Source organism: Labrus mixtus, chromosome 4, assembly GCF_963584025.1.
Source record: "Labrus mixtus chromosome 4, fLabMix1.1, whole genome shotgun sequence".
NCBI classification, from domain to species: domain Eukaryota; kingdom Metazoa; phylum Chordata; class Actinopteri; order Labriformes; family Labridae; genus Labrus; species Labrus mixtus.
Genome location: NC_083615.1, coordinates 7266411 through 7290177, shown reverse-complemented (window position 1 = coordinate 7290177; position 23767 = coordinate 7266411). Strand labels below are relative to the sequence as shown.

The window sequence follows — 23767 nt, the reverse complement described above, 5'->3', positions numbered from 1 at the left end:
TCAAGGCTGCGGGGGCTGCACACAGTGGCATTGTTATAAGGGGGGTGGGTTGCAGCTGATAAGGTTTTGAGAAATGGATCATTCCCTCAAATCCTCCCCTTGGGAAGCCTTGACACTAAACACGCCTGTTACTGTGTGGTTGTTTAAGCTGGAGGAAACACAAGTTGTTAAAACACACAGATCAAAGTTTCACAAATGTTGTTTTATGCTGCTGGATCAGGAAGAGAGAAAAGAGTTATGGACAATCGGTTAGCTTAAACTGAGCTTGACAGCACATTATGTTACAGTGCGTAGTGTTTCATTGAGTTAAAAGAAAAGTCCAGTATTTCTCAAATCTGAAATCCAGTCTGCAGGCTTCAAATCTACAGACACAGTCTCCATCTAAAGCGCTTCTAATTGTTCTAAAACAAACTCCAAATGAGCATTCAAATAGCTAAGAAAAGTAAGGAAGAACCTCCATGGAGGAGGGATCCCTTATGTGAGTCATTTAAAGGATTTTATTCCATGTTTTCAAAAAATAAGCAGTTATACAGCAGGACTATTTTTTTTATTTATTTTTACTATAGGCCTATAATAAGCTTTTTAAATGAATGGAATTGAAATAATAATATCAAGCTAACAATCTAACATAAGAAAAATCGTGTAATTTTGACTTATTTTCATTTTTTAATGGATGATATAGCCTATAGCCAATTAATTTTCTGATTAATTGTTTCATGAAATATCAAATAGTATGAAAGAAAGGCCCACCACGAGTTGTCAGATCTCACAGACGACTTCAAAAATGCTTGATGTGTTCTTACAATGTTTTTAAAAATGTATTTAATTTAGTATGACGAAGAAAAGCAAACTTCCTTATATATGAACGGAATGAACCAGAGTTTTTACATTTTTGCTTGAAAAGTGACTACAATTATGAACAAATGATCAATGTTCATTTTTGAATTGATAAACTCTCAATCGACTTATTTTTGCAGGATGTCTGCTCTTCACATGATGGAATGAAGAATTTAGAAACAATTAAATGTGACATTAATCTCAAACTAGTTGCTGAGTATCAGCCAAACATAAGTCCTCACATGAACACTTTTTTTTTTTTTTTTCGGTTGCGGGATCTTTGCAGCAGCGTGTTGCACATCCTTCACCTGCAGCAGCTCCTCTCCTCCAACTCTCCGCTCACATCCTGCCTGAGAGGGAGAGGAGGAGGAAGGCAGCACACAGGGCGACTACAAGTCAAGATAGACAACTTTTACGCATTCTTTTTTGATTGGCAAAAACAATATTTTCCTCTACATTCTCGCAATTTTCCATCGACTGGATGGTGTGTTTCGCGAAAGTGAACTTAAGTTTATTATGACGCTCGTGGAAGCTGAGGTGAGGGTGCGCGTGAGAGGAAACCCTTGCACGTTGTTCTCGTTTGGATGTTTATTGGCCCCTTAATCAAAAGTTAAAGCCAACATCATAAAGCCTGTAGCTTCACCGTCGGTACGGGACGTGAACGTAGTGCCGAGGTAAATACGTTTTCCGCCCGAGGGAATGGATTGATGTCCATTGACAAGAAGAAGTCACTGAGAGAAGCATCTGGATTCCGTGATGCACATGTGAAAGTTTCCCCGATCCGAATTGGTTTCGTTCGGACAAGGGGAGACTTTCATGGATTTTTCATGTGGGACCCGCTAGGATGGACGTGGTAGATGAAACCGAAGCGTTACAGAGGTTTTTTGAAGGTAAGATGTCATCATAGTTACGGGTCAACTTTAAAACGGTTCATGAAAATGAGTTGGACGTAACTTTAAAACTATGACTTTTAACTTACAAGTCTATTAATTATTTAAACAAATCTAAATGTGTTTTGTTATGTATACTATAACATGTATTTATACTGTCTCATAAATGCTTTTTAAATTAGAGGCCTATTGCGATGCAGCCCACATGACAGGTGGTCAACATCATGAAAAAAACAGCTTATAAGACTTCTGCTCTTCAGTTGAATTGTCCCCTAACACTAACTTTCCTCACTGTTTATCTTTAAACTTCAATATTGAAAATGAAACCCAGGAGGGTTAATGGGTGCAGGGAGCAAAAGTGCTGCTGATGGGTAACAGATCAAGTTAAACGGGGAATCCTCAGAAAAGAAAAAAAAAAGTGGAGGAGGTTGGGGTTGAGGGGTGTAAGGCTGCAGGAATTTAAGTCAAGATAAATGGTGTGTTTTGCAAGGGGGCACAATGTGTGTGTTAGAGAGAGACATGACGTGTTGGAGACAGCAATGTGATTTTGGTGATGTAGGTGTATGTTGGCTACAACCAAAATCAGTTTCAAAAGTTTACATTTATTTTATGCTTGTTAAAAGGAAACATTTAGGATTTTTTGTCTACAAACTTTTGACAGATTTGTTATTTTTTTGTAGAAAAATTTGAGGACATCTGAGTAGCTTTTCACCTCCAAGCTGTATTGCACTTGTTTTTTTATGTCCTGATTTGAGAATATAAGGACGTAGCTAACTCGACCTGTCCATCATATAACTGCTGTTATGTTCACGTTCCTCACACAAACACATTTGTCTCATTTCAAGCAAGAGTTTGTACTTCTTCTCATCACTCCTTGATCTACAGCACACCAAATACTTCTGCATTTTTCAAATGTCGCTATAGATGTCAAGTGCACATAAAAACACAATGCTGCTTTATGTGTCACACGTTATCTGTAGAGAGACTTAACACTTGATTATAGTGTTCACAAAGCATTGACTTTAATATACACAGCCATCAATGACTGTCAGAGGCTCCTTTTCCATTCTGACAGGAATTTAGTGTGTTTACATTCTTGCTTTGGGAGTTAGAGAGATGTTCTTACTTTGGCTTTATTTCAGCCACTTTTGCTTGGACTAAAATGTCAACTTGTCCATGAGAGGTTTACAGTAGGTGCTGCCTTAAATGCATGTTTTCTTTCTAACTTGTTCTTTCTTTAAATCCTGATTTAAAAACTCCTACTTTCATCTCTCATATCGCAGTTAAGGCAATCGGCGCTGCATTAAGATAAAGGAGTAAAATTAAAAAGCTGCTGATTTTATTTATAAGATGATTAGTCAATAAGTGTCTATGATTAACCCCTCCTTTACCTTCACACACACTGACACAGAAGCACACACACAGATAGCACTATAATGGATTTTGGCACTGGTAGTGGTTTAATCGGATTAGTGAAATATGTATACATTCACACTAATGCACAGTGTACATTCCTGGCATAGACGTGGCGGCTGTTAAAACACAATGAGGTGAGACTGGTGTTTCTCCTCAGTCTTCTCTCTCCATCTCTCAGACTCCATTAGAGTGAGAGTGAGCAGACCGTGTGAAGAGGTGAGATTGTGCAGACTCAGGGTGGAGAGACTGAGCTGTTGAGAGAAACTCAGCTAACCCCCCCCCCCCCCCCCCTAAAAAAAAAAAACTTGACCTTCTCCTCTCTGACTCACTTTGACAACAAACATTCACTCAGACACTCAGAGCCATGTTGGAACCTACAAAGGATCATGACATTTTATTACTTTTGTGTTGTGTTTTTGTCCAAATAGTTCCCTAAATCAACCAAACGTAATACAACAGCATGTGCTTGGACAACACGGAATTGAAGATTGGTCAAAATGAAAAATGAAATCACTTACTTTAAGTGGTAATGCAGACACACAGTTTTGGCACTTTGATAAATGTGGATCCAGCAGACACTAGACTGATATGAACAAAGCTTACAGGCACAGTAGTGGCTCTGTAGGCTTTGATTGATACTTCTTCATTGAAACTACGCCGTAGCCTGCAATGCTTTAAGAACACCGAAAGGCTATTGGTGAAATACTGACACAATAAACAGGGCTGCAATCAATGGTTAATTGTATTCAAATCAAAGCTATTGAAGGCAATTTATTATAATAAACCACAAAAAAAACAGACTCCTGATCTTATATCCCACCACTTTATCAACGTTTTGTCAAAAGAGGCACCAAAGGAATAACTAATCAACCTCGGAAAGACAAAGAAACCTCTTGTTTGCACATGTTCTTTGTCATCTTTGTCAATCTTAGCAAGTTAAATATTCGCTTAGGTGAGCAGAAGAGGCATAAGAGAGTAAGTTCCACCTGCTAGATCGCTTCTGTGCATGTCTTGGTTAAAAAGACATCAACAGTGCAATATGTCAGCGCCCGTCGCATGGGGTATTTTTACTCACCTTTGTACAATGGAAAGATATGGAGATGCATTGTCTATATTTATAAACAGTCAATGATCCAAAGTTTTGGAAGAGGTATTCACTGCACTAGTGGCAACAGTAGAAATCTCTAGTAAACACTAAAGTCACTATTAATTCTATGGGACCTTATCGTGTACCAATTGAAGACAGTCCACACAATAGTTATCAAAATATTCAAGGGTGAAGAGGGAATCTGAGTTCACTGATTGACAAGTAGCCTCTCATTACGAAGCTGCTGAGCCAGCAGTCAAAATGGACAATACCTTACAGACAGTCAACCTTAGATTAGAGCTGTCATTGTTGTTGTATAAGACTTGGTTGTAGGGCTTTTCAATATTTGGAAGCTAGAGTTAAAAACCCTTCAATTTGAAATGAAACTTGTTTGGAAGATGAGCTACTTAAATTTGATCTGCTTGAAAATAAACTTTCCAAGAGAGTTAATCATGTTCTTTCACCATATTTCCTTGAAAGGACTATCATCATCATCACCACCACCCTATGATACCATTTCAAAATTCCTCATAAGTCCCACTTCACTCCCACTGTAGTGAATCATGGCTTTCATCCATCTTGAAAAACCCTGAGTGAAACAGGTTGGACGCTTCATCTGATTTACAGGTTCAGCGGTGAACTGCAGTTACAGGAATGTATTGTTTTTGAGCGGCCAGGCTTACAGCGCTTAGTAGGTTCTATTTTTCATTGTTGTGCCTCACTCCCATCACTGACGTCTGCCAACTGAGCAATCCTCAGCCAATCAATGTTGTTTGTGGTTGAACTGGACTTTGTGAGATTTATGTACTTTTTTTCTCTTTATTTATGAGATTTATATACTTTTTTCTCTTTATTTGTGAGATTTATATACTTTTTTCTCTTTATCTGTGAGATTTATATACTTTTTTCTCTTTATTTATGAGATTTATAAACTTTTTTCTCTTTATCTGTGAGATTTATATACTTTTTTTCTCTTTATTTGTGAGATTTATATACTTTTTTCTCTTTATTTGTGAGATTTATATACTTTTTTCTCTTTATTTATGAGATTTATATACTTTTTTTCTCTTTATTTATGAGATTTATATACTTTTTTCTCTTTATTTGTGAGATTTATATACTTTTTTCTCTTTATTTGTGAGATTTATATACTTTTTTTCTCTTTATTTATGAGATTTATATACTTTTTTCTCTTTATTTGTGAGATTTATATACTTTTTTCTCTTTATTTATGAGATTTATATACTTTTTTCTCTTCATGAAATAATAAAGTGAAGCGGTTACAGAAGTAAGATGTAGTATGCAGCGTCAGAGTGTTATGGGGATTTGTCTGCGTCCTGCGTTCATTGTGAGCGTCCTGAGGAGTTCATTAGAATAGCTCTGTGAACTTTTACTAGAATTTTCTTCAGCTGGTTTACATGAGCATTTTCTTTTCATTGTTCTACTGCATTCTGAGCATTTTTAGACAAACAACAGTTTCCCCCTTCTCCTCAAGTGTCTCTATATTCTGATTTATAATTTTCTTTTGTCTTTTTCTTCCCTCGTCTCCTTCCACTTTTTTAATTTTCTCTCTCTCTATGCTGCAAATCTGTCTACAACTTATCCAAAGTTTTTTTTTTTTGTATTTTGCTTTGTGTCCAGGACCCAGCCTTGTCACTCCTGTAATCTCCTGAGCCAGGTCCGCCGGTGCGGCCAGTGCTTGTGTGCGACAAGTTCTGTGTGTGGTAGCCTGGTACAGCCTTTTCTCATGACTGGGGAATAATCCTTATTATAACTCCTTTCTCGATCCTTTCTCACACACACACTAACACAGTATGCACGCACACACACACACACACACACACACACACACACACACACACACACATTTGTTACCCTAGTCTGCGATTCTCAGGTCTCTAGAAGAAAGCCTTTCTGCCGGAGTAGAGAAACATGTGAAAAATAGAGAGGAATTTGTCATCTCATCTTCTGTTTCAGGTGTTTTCATCTCAAGGACGTCACCATGCTTTGGCTACGTGCAGGTACCCTGCCGCTCTGTCTGCTCTGCTCCTCTTTAGATTTATTAGTCCTTTCCTGATAGGAGTCTTTCCTTTGTGTTCACCTGTTGATTGATGTCCGTGTTGCAATGATGCGCTTCACTTTTATGCTTTCTTAAAACGAATAATAACCCTATCTTTACACAAATGAAAAGTCTGTAGAACTCTCGGGTTACTTGTCAGAAATGTCTAACCCTTTCTAGTATATATATTATACATTTTAATTGATTTACTGTTTGTGTCTGTACATGTTGGTGTGTTTAAATGTAAACTGTAGTCGTAGGCTGTGTAGGATCTGGAACAGCTGAGAGCACAAGTGAATTAAATTCTAGGATGAAAGGCATCTGTTGATTTAGTGTAGACATTGATGATGTAAGTTTTGATGTGTTGCAAGTTTCCTAAAGTGTTGGTTTATTATTTAATTTGGTGTAAAATGTCCTAGAAATGGCATTTACTGTGTGTATAATCCCCTTGTGTGTTTTTTGGGGTTGTGCAACAGAGTTAATTCCAGTCAAACTGTCTGATAATCACATGGAGTTCCTCTCTGAAAGTGTTTCATTATTAACACACATGTTTGTGCATACAAATCTCACCTGGAAGGGGAAAAAAAAGAGTATCACAGCGAAGTTTTTTACAGATTTCGTTTCTGTTTTAAGTGACCTCAAAGTAACTCTTCTTCCAGGACGTAGCCTTAATAATAGTTTATGCAATTTTGAAGTCGAAAATTACATTACACACTATTGTTGGATATACCAAAAAAACACACAAAGCAAAGGAAAGCTGTCCATTAAATTGACTCATATAAGTCAAACCGTGTTTAATGGCCAATCGCACACTCAGTCTTCTGTGTTCTTTTTAGATTATTACTCTGCTGACAAACCAGGCATTGAGATGGTGGCATAAGACACAAAGTTATACACACACATACAAACAAACACATACACACGCGTATGTTAACACACACACACACAAACACACACACACACACACTCCCCTCTCAGCCCCTAATCTCTGAAAAGGCTCGTCTGTATCGAAGTTGGACTGACAATCATTTCACTGTTCCTTGTTGAACACAGCTGGACAGAGACAAACATTGAAGCAGAGAAATGTACACATCCATCTCACAGCAATTTACTATTTTAAACTGATTCAGTGATAGGCCACAGTTAGTCTATGTATCTGTTATTCAGGAACAGTAACTTTCCTTTGATCAGCATGTGAAATATTGTAGTGTCTTGACTTTGAAGGTGTGTTAGACATTGACTTTCAGTTTTAGTTTTCCACCAGATCCAGTTAGATTTTGTACAGTATAAGAGTTTATGATATTGTTCTTTGTTATCGTTTTTTTTTTTTCTGTCGTGTTCAGCAGTAACACATAATTTAGATATGAGCAGCCGTACTTCTTATACATTGCAGGACAATGTAGAAATGGAGGCTGCGGATAAAATTAAAATTTTTGTGCTTCAAGATCAGAAACTAGCAGGTGAACATGTGGAGCGCCTACAGAGCCAAATAAGCTGTTAAGAGCAAGATGGAAGAATTTTAAGAGTGGGGGAGTTGGTAAAGTCCAAAATAGAGCTTAAAAAGGTTTAATATTGGACTTTGTTCAGTCAGGTAGGTTACTACAAATAATCTATCGTTATTTCAGATTTATTTTCTTTTTGCTGCGCCCCAAGTGGCCAAGGAAAATTAAGTCAAAGCCTCTGTGGGAATTTTTTTTGTTGGCGATGAAACTGATTGAAATGAATACCGAGCCTCTGTTTACCCTACAAAAAAGACAAGACCACTCATGAGGGTTTGAGGATTTCTACATGGTTTTTATACACCAGGTAGGTGTCACACAAAGTGGGTTACAGCACGCTAAGATAGGGAGCCGGTGGCAAAATGGTTGGTTTGGGCGCGCCATGTACAGAAGCTGTAGCCATCCAAGCGGTAGACCCGGGTTCAAATCTGACCTGTGGCTCCTTTCCTGCATGTCATTCTCCACTCTCTCTCCCTAATTTCTGACATTCTCCACTGTCAACAAATGGATCAACAAAATCAATACAAGCCAAATTTTCCCAACAGTTGCTTTAACTCATTTGTATCACTGTTTAAACATCTGTTATTTCCAGTATGCTCATGTCAAGCTTGATCAATGTGTTAGTATTTGCAAAAGTCTTACATCACCAATCTACCATATGGCGCAACCTAATAGATGTTACTTCTCTCGCCCTCTTGGACACAAAGACGTCTGGAATCAATTTCTCTCATCACTTGTTCATGTGTTGTTGTTTTTTTTCTTCCCATTTCCATCCTTGGACATCATACTTGTATTCTGTCTTTCTTGCCCCACAGCCCTCCTCAACCTCCATCTATCCACCCTCCCCTCTTTATTTTTCGTTATCAGGCCTGCCAGCTTAAATTTACTGCCTCTTTGGGTGGGGTGCACATCTGGAACTTATTTCAGGGGAACCATCCTGCTTGTCTCCCATCTCGCTGGCACGTATTAGGAGACATTAACCATCTGGTTCTATCCAGCAAGAAAAGTCCATCTTTGTAAACACGCTTGTTTTCTCAATATGGTAAAAGGAGAATTACTCTAAACAGAATCATTGGTGCTGTTCTTGATTTGACTGGTTGGAGACAAGTTGGTTTTGTTTTGGGGTGTAATGATTAATGGTTGTGAGATGTTAATGTTTACAGTCAGCCCTGCTTTTTGGTTGGACTATACACATTTTTTTTACAAGACAATATGTTCTTTCAAATCATTTGTGTCAAACTGAGAGGTAACTGTGACACGATAACTCATAATAAACATTTCTGTTTGGTTTCTGATGAAGAATAAAGCACAAGTAGAAGACCAAAAATGCGGGAAAAGGAGATTTTTTTTCCAATGCTAACACAAAAATTCCTTGCATTCCCAACTGAGTAGCTGCTTAATCTATCAGAGAAAAGTGTGTGTCTGTGCGTGTGTGCTTGTTTGAGCGTGCGAGAGACAGAAAGAGAGAAAAAAAAAAAGAAAAGGAGAAGGCTGGGGTTGCCTGCCCACCCACTCTATACCAGGTCCTTACCCCCGCTTCACCCCCTCCATCCTGCTCACCCTCTCCTCTCCCCTCTGACACTGTTTACTGTATTTAGGGACAACAAGTGAAGAAAAAGGATCACCGTCTCTCATGTACCAGTTACATGCTAATTGTGCAATAGGACAAGCTGGTTTATATAAAGTGGTTTACTCTTTTCTGAATATATGCATACTCGATGGTGTTTTAAAGATTAAGAGGGGTCATGTGTTTGGGATTTGTGAGGCTTTGGCTATCAAAGGGTGAAAATGACCCTGGGGTGAAGTAAAGGGATCATTAGGCAATAATGAATGATGCTTATCATATATCTATATTGAATTATTTTGATAAAAAGAAACCTGATTTTATATTTAGTTTCTCTAAATGACAAAGCTTTGTTGCCAAAAATAGTAACCAACAACTGCAGTGATTCCATTCTATTTGTGTCACCATTACGAGGCACTGAGTCACCAGTATGTGATCCGTAATGTTGGCTAACACATATTCAGACTGTTGGTCATTCATGTAATCTTAGTCTTTAAATATGAAAGCAAATTTGATTCTGTTTAAAAAAGAAAGAGTGTGAAATTATGTGAATAAAAGTAATGATATGTTGTTAGAAAGTTATTTGAAGTTCGTTGTAGAGCCCGACTAGTTAATCATCCAGCCGATAAATTCGGGCCGATATTAGCATAAAGTGTCTGTCGGTATTGGCTGATATGTGCCGATATTACAAGAATTTTTCACAAGTCAACAAGCATTTAATTTGAGTATCATTGTATTACACTAGTAGTTCTCTTTCTGGCTGTCACCAGGAGAATGTGCTGTATGGATTACAACCAGCATCATCACCCTCCAGGGTGTCAAGCGGTGATGCCAAACATGCGCAGTTACTTTCCAGTTGAGCGACCATCTTGTCTTCATTATATATCTTATCCACAAGAGTTCGATAACTGCATTTTAGGGAGCAACGCAATAAGTGTGTATGTCTATATCTATCTATCTCTACAGATTGAACGTAGATCAAATAAAGATATCGGCCGACGTATCGGTCCCAATATCGATATCGGCCCGAAAAATACCATATCAGTCAGGCTCTGGTTTGTAGAAAAAACTATAAGTAGAACGCTGCGTTGGCGAAATGCTTTAGACTTCCAGTGAATTGTTACAACATAAGCTTTTGTTGGAGCCAGAGCTGTTGTGGCAGTGTGCGGAGTTGCTGAAAGATTCCTCTTGCTAATCCTGATGCTCTCCATCTTCTCTCTGTGCTCCCCTCCCTCCCTTCTCCACAGGTCATGATATTACCAGCTCTCTGGAGCCAGCCAACATCGACACCAGTATCCTGGAAGAGTACATCAGCAAGGAGGACGATAGCACTGACATGTCAGTAGGGACTCCAAACCAACCCAACAACGTCAAAACAACATGAACCAAGCCAATCAGATCATGTCGTTACAAAGGAATTTGTTTTTCCTGATAAGGCTAATCCTTCTTCTTCTTCTTCGTCTTCTTCTTCTTCATTCTCCCAGCTGTTTCTCAGAGGTCCACAGCACTCCAGGACCAAATTACTCATCTCCCCAGGCAGGAGTTTCCTCAGCTGGGGGGTTGGTGTGTGGTGTGAGCCCCCCTATTCCACTGCGCCAAGGAGCCCCTCTGCCTGGGCCCCAGAACTGTCAGAACGCCTACCAGCAAGGTCCATCCCTGGGCCTCCGACACAGTTACTCCTGCCTGGGCCAGCAGCAGCAGCAGCAGCAGCAGCAGCAGCAGCAACAGCAGGTTCACGTCAAGCCCGAGCACAGGGGCCACTACGCTCCAGGGTGAGCATAAGACCTCAGAGGCTGATGGAGAAAGGTGCAAAGAAGAAAACATATAAGGACATTTTATGAGTTTTACCGCAAGCTGAGACATCTGTAATAAAAGTAGTGCGTCAAATAGCCTCCGTCAAACGCTCCGTAGGGATTGCAAACAATAGGAGTGATAAAGGGTGCCCCTGTCTTATACCCTGGCCAAGGTGAAAAGGAGAAGATCTCTCGCCATTTGTAAGGACAGCAGACAACTGGTTAATATTTTGCAACTTCACCCTGCTAATAATTGCTTCACTTAGGCCCCCGTATCTCCAGAGGGGAGATGCTGACCCCATCAAAAGCCTTCTCTGCGTCCAGACTAACAACAGTCTAATTTGTCAAATTGGGAAAAGCCTCCTCATATTGTTGCACGAGTTTCTGCCAGTTACAAATCCTGTTAGATCACTGTTTATAATGGCAGGCAGGACTGTTTCTAAAGTCAAAGCAAGAGAGCAATTTAAGAACTTTGTTTAATAAGCTTATAGGCCTGTGGAATGCACAGTTGTCATCAAGCTTCACTTTTTTAAGAACAAGACTGATATTGGCTTCTGTAAGTGATTTGGGAAGAAAGACATTGCTGTCCAAAATGTAATAATCTGCAAGATACCCTAAATGCCCTGATACTGGTACTAAATACTGACTTAAAAAAATTATGCTATTCTCTAGAGCCAAAGTAATAGATCAAAATAATGTCGACACTATTTAAAAAAATAGCCTTGAAAAACAACAACAAAGAAGAGCCAATTTTGGCATGGGACTTTTTTAAATGATTTTTTTTATTTTTTATTTGAAGGTCAAGTAAGACTGTTTTTGTGAACATAACCTCTATTGCCAATCTATCTTTTAGGACGCTACCCGAGTCCCCCCCAGACTCCAGCTCAGAGCCGTACTCTCCTCAGCAGGTGAATGGTGAGTTAAACATCTCCTTCTTTTTCCCTTCAGAAGTTTGCTTTGAAGAATGTGAAAGAGAGCACACACAAAAAGGAGGTCATCTGAGAGAAAAGATGCAGACTCAAACGTCGAGTCGGAGGACGCCGCTGAAGTCAATATTCATAAATCATCAGTTCATTGTTATTGAACACAGCAGCGAGACCAGAGAGTAAAATCAACCTCATATGCAAACCAATCAATATATTGAATTCAAGGTGTGTCTGTCACTCATTCATCAGAATCTAGATTTCGACTGAATATGATTGTTTGAAGCTCATACACTTTTTTTTTTAAGTGTGTTTAGAAGTTTCTTTTGGCTTATTTAAAATAAAAGTTTCACAACAACTTTGCCGCTCACACACCTGTGTTTGTCCTGCCTAAGTTATCTTGTGGTTTTTCTTTGTCAAACATTGGAAAATACCTTTAGCTGAGGTTCGAGGGAGTGTAATAACAAGCAGTCTGACATGCTGAAGTGCAGTTTTATTTGTTTCCCGATCCCCAACTCGTCTTTCAGATCCTCACATGATCAGGACCATGACACCAGAGAACATGTGTCACATGACTCCAACGCCACCCCTCCCGCCACATGGGCACTATCCCAACATGCATCGTGACATGTACCTGAAGCCTGAGCCCATGATATCCCAGTATCCTATTGGTCCGGCCACAAGCGGGGGTGGAGACATGCAGCAGACGCAAATGCTCCATCAGCTGCTGCAGCATCCTCAAGGGCAGGAGTAAGTCATAAATATACTCAATTTAAATGTATTCATGAAGCTCTTTTATACACACATGCAGCTCTGAGTGCATCACAAAATGTTAAAATCTGTAATAATCAATCAGTTCATATAACAAGACCAAATAAACAACAGGGATAAGTTTGTGTGGAAAAAATGAGAATACTTTATGTGTATGAAACGAAAGAAAAGGTGGGAAAGAGTAAGAGTGATGTGTTCAAGTTGTGACTGTGTTTACATTTCCTCCCTCAGCGGCATCCCTGTCCACCAGGCCAAGAAGAGGAAGCACTCCGACTCTCCCAACAGCACCCTCAATTCCCAAATCCTCACAGGTATCATCAAGCAAGAACCAGGTAGGCAGGCATCTTTTTCTCTTCCTCGCCTCCTCTACCTCACGCTCACCAGCTCTCATCTCCCCTTTGTCTGTCACATAGATAAAAGACTTTCACAGAAAATATTCTTATCATTCCTTTATCAAAGCTTTGAGCGCTGTTATTTGGTTTTTGCAGCAGGTTTGATGCAGGATGCAGACAACTCCTACCTGGACCCGAACTATCAGTGCATCAAGTGGCAGCCTCACCAGCAGAACAAGTGGACACAACTATATGACGCAAACTGCAAAGAGCTGTGGGTGGACTTTACTTTGGCCTATCAGTACCATCATGTGGCTGTTTTCTTGTGGTCGAAAGCACTCTACGGAGAGCTAAAAATGAAAGAAAGTCATAATTGGTTAGATAAATAATTCAAAGTGTACAGTGGGAGTGGCAGAGAAATAGCAAGGCTGCAGTGGTCTACGAATTCCTCAGAGGTGAGCTGCGCGGGGGAGTGAACGAGGGCACGGTTTCGGCTCAGAAAGATAACCTGAGGAGCTGTTAAAGGGAAAAATGAGTGTACACCTACTTGTGCCAAAAATATAAAGAAGTATAGATAGGGAGGGAAATTAAATTGGACTCTCAAGACCTTTTCAGATATGTTGTCAAAGCCACCTGGTTGTTCATCCATGAAAAGCAGAAGATTTATTTGTTTTTATATAGATTTATTACACCTCGCAGAAGGTCTCAATCTTCTGTTGTATTAAAGTTGTAGCACTCACACTAAAGGGTCTATTCAGGGTTCTTAAACAATGACAAACATTGATTGTTACCGTTGCAGAAATAATAGCGGTATGAGGCTTGCTGTTTCCAGCTCCTCATGTATGAGAATACAAAGTCCATTTTATTACCAGATTATAAATATGATGTTCTTCATCCATATCTGCATCCTCTACTTGGACCTTTAGACATGTGGAAGCTCCTTTTAAAAGCACATTATGAAGAGTCTCCCTTTGATGATAAGAATTGCTCAATTGACCTTTAATTATGCTTATAGAGAATACGAACGTCTTATTCACATTTCTTCATATGTCACAATCTCTTTCGCTGTCTTTAGTCCGATGCCAACCTACCGCGTTGATGCAGACAAGGGCTTCAACTTCTCCTTGGCTGACGACGCCTTTGTTTGCCAGAAGAAGAACCACTTCCAGGTGACGGTCTACGTAGGCATGCTGGGAGATCCCAAGTACATAAAGACAAATGAAGGCCTGCAGACCATTGACTGCTTCTATCTCAAACTCAACGGAGTAAAGGTGAGCACGGACGTAAACATGACATCAACCGGAGCGTTCTGAGCTCTGCGCTTGATTAAATGTCCATTTTATTTCTCTCTGTGTTGCCAGGTGGAGGCCATGAATCAGTCCATCAGTGTGGAGCAGTCACAGTCTGACCGCAGCAAGAGGCCCTTTAAGCCAGTGCTGTGAGTATGAACTCTCTTAAGGATAAGTTCACTTTAAAAAAATAAAACCAGGAGCATTAAAGCAAATTTAGCTCGCTGTAATGATTTCTACTGTTCATACTTGCCCACCGTATGCACTTCAAATAAATCTGTGATCTTACAGCTCTTTTTAACAGTCTTTGTTCAGAAGTCTTTTAGACGCTTCACCATTGCCAGTTTAAAACATTTATTGAGTATCTTATATCTTATCTTATCGTTAAAAGTTCCCTGATTTTGTTTCCTTGTTGAGCTTTTATGGTCATTTTATCACATTGAAATGTACGAAGAATAAAAGTGACTATTTTAATATCAAGACTAAACTGAAGTGGCGCCGGTGGACAAGTGGTTAGTTGGCGCACCGCATGCACAGAGGCTGTGGTCCTAAAAGCAAGCAGCCCAAAAGTTTGAATCCAGTCTGTGGCTCCTTTCCCACACGTCATTCCCCCGTCTCTCTCTACCCTGATTTCCAGCTCCAGTCACTGTCCTATCTCTCCAATAAAGGCATTAAAAAGCCCAAAATGAAAAATTTAAAAAGTAAGCTGAAGGAATAATTATGGTAATAACTAACAAAATCAAAGTAAAGTATTAGCTTTACCAAAAAAGAGGGAAAAACACACAAGACTCCAAATTATAGCAGAAACAAACACACAAACATTGCTTCTTGGATATACAGTTTACATGCGCACAATGTATTTTTATGATTTGATTTCTTCCAGCGTCACCCTGCCCTCAGAGCAGGTCACTAAGGTCACAGTGGGACGGCTCCACTTCAGCGAGACCACAGCAAACAACATGAGGAAGAAGGGCAAACCAAACCCAGACCAGAGGTCAGAAACATGCCATCACACGTAAACATGCCATTAACTTTAATGCAAACATAAGTCCAGTAGTCACAGCTGCTCCTGATGCGTTTGTCCGTTCAGGTATTTCATGCTGGTGGTGGCGCTGCATGCTCAGTCCCACAGTCAGACCTACACTGTGGCGGCTCACGTGTCTGAGAGGATCATCGTCAGGGTAACGTCTGGCCATGTCTGTCTGCCTCCTACAACAATCATATCCTGTGTGAATGTGACACCTTTCCCTCAGCAGTCTGTTCAGACCGTCCTGTATTTCAAAATCACTGTTTAGATTTCCTCGTCCTCTCCATCACCTGTCTTTCTATCCCGTCTATCTGTCTCTTTGCTCCACTGCGCACTACAACTACACTCCAAAACACAGAGTTTAATAGAGGTCAAACTATGAAACAAGCATTTTTCCTCCTGTGACCATTGATAGTATTGTGGGAAATTATGGAGTTACTATAAATTTTTAACGGTATTGATTTAAGAAGGAATGTTTACATATTTTTAGCCACTGTGCTAACATTACAGATTTTTTTTTTTTTTTTTTATGAATTCACTGAAAAACTGTCTAACTATATAATGTAAGTCAACAAATTTGCATTTTATCCTTATGTTAAGAGATTCAGCCCACATTTTTGAAAATATGTCAATTTGCTTTCATGCCTCATATTTATACCATAAACATGTTGAAACAACTAGCAGCTAAGCTAAGCATAAAGTGTTCTGCCTAAAACGCTTATCTAGAACTATTGTGTAACAATCTGCGGCTGTTTTAAGTGACGTTATGTCCAGACTACTTTTTAAATTGGAGGCAGCAGTGAGCACTTACTGGATCGTTTGCTGGGTGCCTGGCAACCTCGCCGATGACAAGACTCTAGAGAGCAAATTTACACATTTCCAAATTGAAATCATTTTGATTGTGCACATCATATCTTAAAGAAATATCTGAACCATTATAGTCTGTGCACCGTCTTCTCTGTCTCTCCGTTACAGGCATCAAACCCGGGCCAGTTTGAAAGTGACAACGAAGTGCTGTGGCAGCGTGGCCAACTGCCAGACTCGGTTTACCACCACGGGAGAGTCGGCATCAACACGGACCGGCCGGACGAGGCTCTGGTCGTCCATGGAAACGTGAAGGTCATGGGCTCCCTGGTGCACCCGTCGGACATCAGGGCCAAAGAAAATGTCCAGGAGGTCAGAACGTCACCCAGTGTGTATCTGCTGTGTTTTTGCGTGCTTGTTGCCCAACTGTCAGTGTGTGTCATCGTGTGCCTCATGTTCTTGTCATCATGAATCACGTCATCCAAATGCTCTTGCTCAGCACAGTTGACTGGGCACTTTCCATTTCAGTTTTTTTGTGCCTTCTCATTGTAGTTGATACCAAGCATTTCGCCTGCAACATGAGCAATGTGTTTTCATATCATCTGCATGCATGTCATTGTCACTCTGTCTGTGTGTAGGTGGACACCACAGACAATTTGAAACGGATTTCTCAGATGAGGCTGGTCCATTATCATTACAAGCCTGAATTTGCTGCCTCGGTGGGAATAGAGAATACTGCAGAGACCGGTAACTTCATCAATAACAATATCCATCAGCTCAAGTCTTTGTTCACTCTATATCATGTGATCATCTTTATGTCTTAATGAACGTTTTGTCCTTTGCCGTATGTGCATTTTTGTTCAAGTGTGTCCTAAATCAGTGTATGCTGTATTTTTCACTGCAGCACTTTTTATATCCCTCCTGCAGGAGTGATCGCTCAAGAGGTTCAACAGATCTTACCTGAAGCAGTGAAGGAGGGGGGTGACGTGGTGTTTGCCAACGGAGAAACTATTCCAAACCTGTTAGTTGTCAACAAGGTACTAAACACACTTTAAAAAAAAAAAAAAAGCCCAAACACACTTCGCCTCAATAACAGAACAAAACTAAAAGCCCTCTCCTTAACATGAAAGGATCGCATCTTCATGGAGAACGTGGGCGCTGTGAAGGAGCTTTGTAAGCTCACAGACAACCTGGAGACTCGGATAGACGAACTGGAGCGCTGGAGCCGCAAACTGGCAAAGCTGCGGCGTCTCGACAGCATGAAGAGCACAGTGAGCGGAGGCACTGTCAGGTGAGAGAAGTGAGCGGAAACAGACGGAGTTTTCGAAGCAGGAATCTTTTTCATTGTATTCTTATTGGTATACAAAAGAATTGATAAATCAGTTCATTTCTTTTTCCCCCCCTGTAGCCAATCAGGGAGTTATTTCAGCAGAACAGGGAGCGGTCCACTCAAGAAGAACACAACCAAACCTGGAAGCAAGGTCCGTGGTGACAAAAATGCATTTAAAAACTGTTTTTAATTGTTTAACAATCAAAGGATGAGGATTTTCAAGTATTGTACAAATGCATTTATGTGTTTTTTTTTGTTTTTTGTCCCCCCCCCCCCCCCCTCTCCTGCAGAATTCGCCTCCAGATCAAGGCTGCATCAGCCAGAGGTTCATGCAGGCAGCCATCCTGGCACTGGTTGTTGTCATGGCCTTCAGGTTTGACTGAGCTAAATGTGTTTGGGCAGGGATTGGAGGGTACACAAAACAATCAGCTTCATCTCTGTCCAGCAGAGGCATGATAACAATGCATTGTGTTTTCATTTTGTCCCACGACAGTGTCATTTCTATGTCGGTCCTTTATGTGTTGACCCTTCACCACAGAGGAGACGTGTCAGAGAGGGATGGGTATGTGGTCCTGAGGGAGACTGAAACTTAGACTTTAAAGTGATACAAATCTCATTTCTCCATTTCTCCATTACTGTCTTTTAACATGATCTGTTCCTACTCTTTGTAGCTATTTTCCTTCCTGTATTCTTTACATCTCTTGGATGCCAATCTTCACTGCCACTGTAACTTTCTGTCCACCTGTCTGCCCATGGTATGCTTACAGCACCTGTCTTTCTCATTACTTGTTTCACACTCTGTTCTGTCTTTTTCAGTCCTTTCTTTGATTGCTTAGTTGTTTTTTTTCTTTTTCTGTTCATAAAGGGAGCTCATGGGTAACATAATGTAAATCAGAATACCTAAAACATTATTGGTTGTTAGTGTGTCATCATTTTTTTACTAAAGCATGTTCTTGGCCTGCAGGTCGAGAGCTGCTCTGGGATCCTCACGTAAAAGTCAGTTTACTCCGCTGACCACCACCCCTGCTCCAGGTGAGTGGAGATCCGAAATAAGAGACAGAGCAGCTATCTAAGTTAGGCGCACAATTAACGGTTGATTTACAGATAAGTTGCTGAGATCTGGTTTTCTCACACTTTCAGCCTGCTGTTCACCCACAGCCATCAACAACCAATCAGCTACAGTGTTGTCACTGGTTAACAACCAATCCACACCAGGTACAAAAGCAAATATGGCTGAAACAAACAGACAGTTTTCCTGTTTCATACATGCGTCATCAATGCAGGTTATTTTCCCTCCTTCTTTTAGATGTAGGCAGTCTAGTTCCTACACCGAGCACCATTAATAAAAAGGCCAAGTCCAGATTAATGGACAAAGAGGCCCGCAGTAGAAACCGCCTGAGTCACACCTCAGCACCTTTGTACTTTGCCAAGTCAAAAAGACCAGCACCTACAGACCTTGACGGTGGGGGAACTGCCAACCGTCTGCCCGTGGGTCAGCTGCCAGTTTCACGCAGACAACGCAGCCTGCACACAAAGGGTAAAAATACACAAACACATCCCAGACGCTGTGCTTTCTCCACACATATAATATGCAGTATGCAAACACAGTAAAGCCATTTGTTTGACAACTGCAAATAAAGCTTATCTACATACTGTACTTTGGAATTCAACGGGTAAAATGCTCATAGTGTAGCTTCTCTTTTTTTCAGGAGGAAGGTCAGCTCCCTCTCTGAGTAGACTACAAATCGTGGAGACAAACCAAGTGATCACAGCACAGCGCTGTGCAACTCCTGAAAGCTGCAGGTAAGTTCCTCTAGCCTTAAGTTGACATTGTAGAGATGGGTGACGTGTGTTGTTGAAGAGGAAAATAAAGAATCTTATTAAGGACGTTGTATCACTCCTAATAAGTCATTAAAACGTATCAGTGACACATTACACCTTGTATAGAAGCATCTGAATATATCTGTCTCTCCCTTATTCAAATTTGTCTTTTATATTGTTTCTTGCCTGTATGATTCCTCCCTGACACAATTACAGAATCAAAATCTGAAATACTTTATTCATCCCAGTGAGAAAATATCCCTTGTATAAAGACTATAAGTACAAGATAGAAGATTTCAGCTTGGGGCATAGAAGATATAAGGAAGAAATCTGTAGAATATGTTCTATACAACACAAAATATATAGTAGTGTATACAAAGAAATATGAATAAATAAGATACATAGCAATATGTGCTGTACAAAATATGAATTATGTACAGATGTGTGTTTCCAACAAAGATGAAATGCTAAGAAATGGGTTATTATGTGATGTAAATATAAATGTCAGAATTGTTTTAAAAAATAGTTAAATGTTTTAAATAAACTGTTTAAGGCAGTGTAAGTGTAAGGTATTGTACGGTTTATTACACAGTCATGCTTCATACCGATCCTGTTTTTTCACTTTGTCTGTTTTAGCTACACAGTATCCGTCCATGGAAAGAGAAATTCTTCCATCTCACAAATCACTTTGCACATGACGTGAGTACGAAATAATCACACCATCTATATATAACTACATGATAGCAGTTCTTAATGTTCACACTGCGGACATTTTCCTCTGAAGTCACATTCAGGTTGTGAAGGATGTGGAGGATGCTTTGTAAAGGGCCCATTAGTATCAGCCCATCATGCAAAAACTGATAATGTTGCAATGCGTTGTTTCAGAAATGACAATCACATAAAAGAAGTGAATCTAACTAGTTGTTACCATTTTACTGCTTCTTCATTCATCAGCAACTGAAAAGACAATAGAGAGTTAAAATCTGGTTCTATAGGTCTGTAGTTCAAACAACACATGAGGTATTCTTTTTCTACAGCTGATGTTAGTACTCAGTGTTACAAGATACAAGCATTCATTCCTTGCTAATTGTGATGTGAGCCAGCAAATGTAACTGTTAGCTAAGAATTGTCTGAATTGTTTGTTAGCTGTTGTGAATTTACTGTTGATACCTAATGAAAAAATATAATGTCAATTTACCTCAAAATTTAAACACGTTCAAATAAGGTCAAATAAATAAAATATTTTGGTTTCCAGTTTTACTGACAACAGCTCAGGGAAGCATTCAATAATATCCTTGCAATCATTACCATCAGCTAGCTAACATTACTCATAGAGTTAGCTGTTGTCCATCCAGAGCTAATGAGTTATAAAATATGTTTTTTTATATATATCAGATTTGCCACCACTTTTGTATCTAAAGTTGCAGATCAATCGAGAAGCATTGAAGTGAAAACCATTTGTCAGATATCCTTCATTTATACAACTGACAAAGTGAAACTTATCCAAAACATTATGACATCATTTGTGCTGCGGACCCTGAGCATGTTGTCGGATGAAAATGGTATTTGAGTTACTAAAAAAAATTCTTAGGCCAAAATAATATAATTTGGCAATTATTATATTTAAAAAAAACATGGAGTTTTTAAGAAATGATGATGACATTGTTGGAAAATAACAGAGGGTGAAGAACATTTTGATTTATTGCAGGTCTAAGAACAATGTGTGGGTAAGACAATGTGGTGCGACCTTGGGACGATTATGCCCCAACCACACAGAGACAGAGCTCTACAGAGGACAGAGTACATCATCAAAGGTACATAAAGACATGCTTAACCAGGGTGATTCATACCATCAATACCTGTGTCCTTAGTTAGATTTTTATACCATTATGAGTACTTGAAACAAGCATTGTTAGAGCTTACGTACCAGTGCGTTACTCATCAAAGAATTTGTACTTTTTAGGGAACTCATCACCTGTGGTCTGTACCCGTGCTGTCTTTCCAGGACATCGCCTATCACTTCCGTGTCTCCCTGTCTGTGAGTAAAATTGGCTTTCAAAATCAAAGGGGTTTCTAGACACTGTACTGCAGGTGCTCTGTGCTTCCTTTGTGTGGTCTGATTCATTAGTTGTACACTTGGTTAATGGCTGATCATTATGTCTTTTGTCTCCCCGTGTTTTTCATTGACAGAGTGAAGTGAGCTGTGCCGCTGAAGGAGAAAACTCATCCTCTGACTACCATCTTCTTTTTCAAAGCAACTGTGCGTGAAAAAAGAAGAGGACATGTCCCAGTGTCTTTACATGCTCACATTTTCCTTCATGGTTCCATTTGTACGTTGTTGGGATGGGATTTGTTTTTGGTCTCCTTATTGTACATTATTTTAAAGATATCCATACAGAACCCACTATATTACACCTTCCCCATCGTTATCCCATCTACATGTACATGTACATGCATTAAGACATCTCTTTTTGCTGTGATCACTGGAATATAAAACACTGTTCTTTTTTTTTTCTTCTGTCACTGAAAATGTTTTTCGATCACTTTAACCTTGTTGTTTCATTGTTAACTACTCTTGTGTAAGTTATGCCTTGAGTTTCTTGTTCATTTATTCAATGGTCACGATGTCATTTATACTTACATTAAGCCTTAATTATTTTTTAGCCGAATTCAAGTTTCCTAATGAGTTACAAGCTAAGATACTGTGGAAAACACTATGCACGTTTGCATATTTTTTTATAAAATGAATTTTAAAGTACACCGAAACCAACAAATAAACACTGATTAGTATTCTTTTTTTACACTGGAAAGAAGATGGTTGACTTCTGCTGAAGGCCTCAGTGAATGGTTGCATCTTACACTGAAAGTATACCTCAGTAGTGCACACTGGCAAATCCTGAGTCTCTACAGCAGAGCATAGTGTAGTATCAATATGGGCATACATTTGAAGACCACTGAGTCCTTTTCATTAAAGCTTGATCAAATGTGCTATGACTGGAAATAACTCTGGAACATTAAAAGTAGAAACACTGAAAGCTTTAAGCATCTGAATCGTAGAAATGCAGCAAGTCCAACACTGACAACATTTCAAGAAACACTGGAATAGCTTAAACTGTATTTCACTAACTGTGCAGAACACTGGGGAGGCAGAAATGGCAGATTACATTTTGTGCGCATGCTCAATCCATTCTTGTAAATGGGACACCTCAGCTCAGCGGCAACTCGAATGCTTCTTCAGCTTTGAAAATGTCATTTTAATATCTTGTTCATAAAGCTGAAAAAAAGAATTGAAACTCTAGAAGTAAAATGGACTTCATACACTGGCCTTATTCGTGACTTTATCTGGATTTTTTTTTTTTCCTGTGCCTATACAATTAAGAATATAACATTAATAAAAAAAAGAATAACAATTTAAAGATAACTGATTTGTATAGTGTTTTATCTTCCATTATCCTTTCTTGTTTTGAGGCATTATTGTGTTACTCTCGCTATTCTTTTGTAAAATTGGTTGAAATGTTTGTTTAAATCCATATCCCTTATGTGTCTGTATTCAAAAAGAAAAAAAAACACACAATAGTGTATGTCAAATGTTAAATCAATATTACATAGGAAAAACAGCCATCAGACAAAAGTTTATGGAAGTTAGCAGAATATTAAGACTGTAAAATGCTTTGACTATTATAATTATGACTTCAGTGGGTAGGTAGAGGGTACTATTTTAGCTTATTTATAATGCACCAGATAGCATAATGAAACCACTGTAGCACTTTTGCACTGTCTTTATGAAACGCTGTTGCTCTATTCAGTGCAGCAGACGGTTTTCATATACTCTGGTAGAACTGCATTACATTTAACTGTAAAGCTTCATTGTGTTACTACCAGTGCTCCTTTTTATCTGATATGTTTGATGATATTGTTTTTAAAGTGTATTTGTTTGTTTGTTCTTGTAGGCTACCATCAATAATATATCAACGTTTATCTAATGGAGCCCAGAAATGATGAATTAGAATATAAACATGTAAACACACACACACACACACACACACACACACACACACACACACGCGCGCGCGCGCGCACACACACTAGCACTATTTCTTTAAACAAAAATGCCATAACACTAAAAGAACGTTGAATATATTCTAATATCATTACTTTTTGTAGCCCATGTATCATAACATTTGTAAACCATTTTGTCAAAAAAATATGCTGTAATATTATGAAGCATGTAGTAAATACATTTTTGATTGAATTTTCGGTTGTCTCTGATTTTTTAAATGCTTTATGTCAGGGGTGGGCAACTGGCGGCCCGGGGGCCACATGCG

General features: G+C 39.4%; 1 protein-coding gene across 3 annotated transcripts; it reads left to right on the top strand.

Annotated features, from left to right (window-relative positions):
* The first annotated feature begins 1161 nt into the window (after positions 1 to 1161).
* myrf (myelin regulatory factor) lies at positions 1162 to 23694 on the top strand. Of its 3 annotated transcripts, none has more exons than XM_061035481.1 (27): positions 1162 to 1727; positions 10600 to 10690; positions 10837 to 11124; positions 11999 to 12060; positions 12596 to 12818; positions 13071 to 13171; positions 13328 to 13445; positions 14247 to 14442; positions 14533 to 14609; positions 15344 to 15454; positions 15551 to 15656; positions 16463 to 16663; positions 16930 to 17038; positions 17219 to 17328; positions 17422 to 17582; positions 17700 to 17772; positions 17912 to 17994; positions 18115 to 18183; positions 18293 to 18376; positions 18586 to 18653; positions 18762 to 18836; positions 18928 to 19158; positions 19331 to 19424; positions 20079 to 20141; positions 21151 to 21256; positions 21406 to 21480; positions 21633 to 23694. In XM_061035481.1, the coding sequence occupies exons 1-27, from the start codon at positions 1682 to 1684 to the stop codon at positions 21708 to 21710; spliced, it is 3099 nt and encodes a 1032-aa protein (XP_060891464.1). In that variant the 5' UTR covers positions 1162 to 1681; the 3' UTR covers positions 21711 to 23694. The 3 variants fall into 3 exon arrangements, with proteins under 3 accessions (XP_060891464.1, XP_060891465.1, XP_060891466.1); XM_061035482.1 differs by having other exon boundaries at positions 1163 to 1727; positions 15551 to 15641; XM_061035483.1 differs by lacking the exon at positions 18293 to 18376 and having other exon boundaries at positions 1163 to 1727.
* Positions 23695 to 23767: the final 73 nt, after the last annotated feature.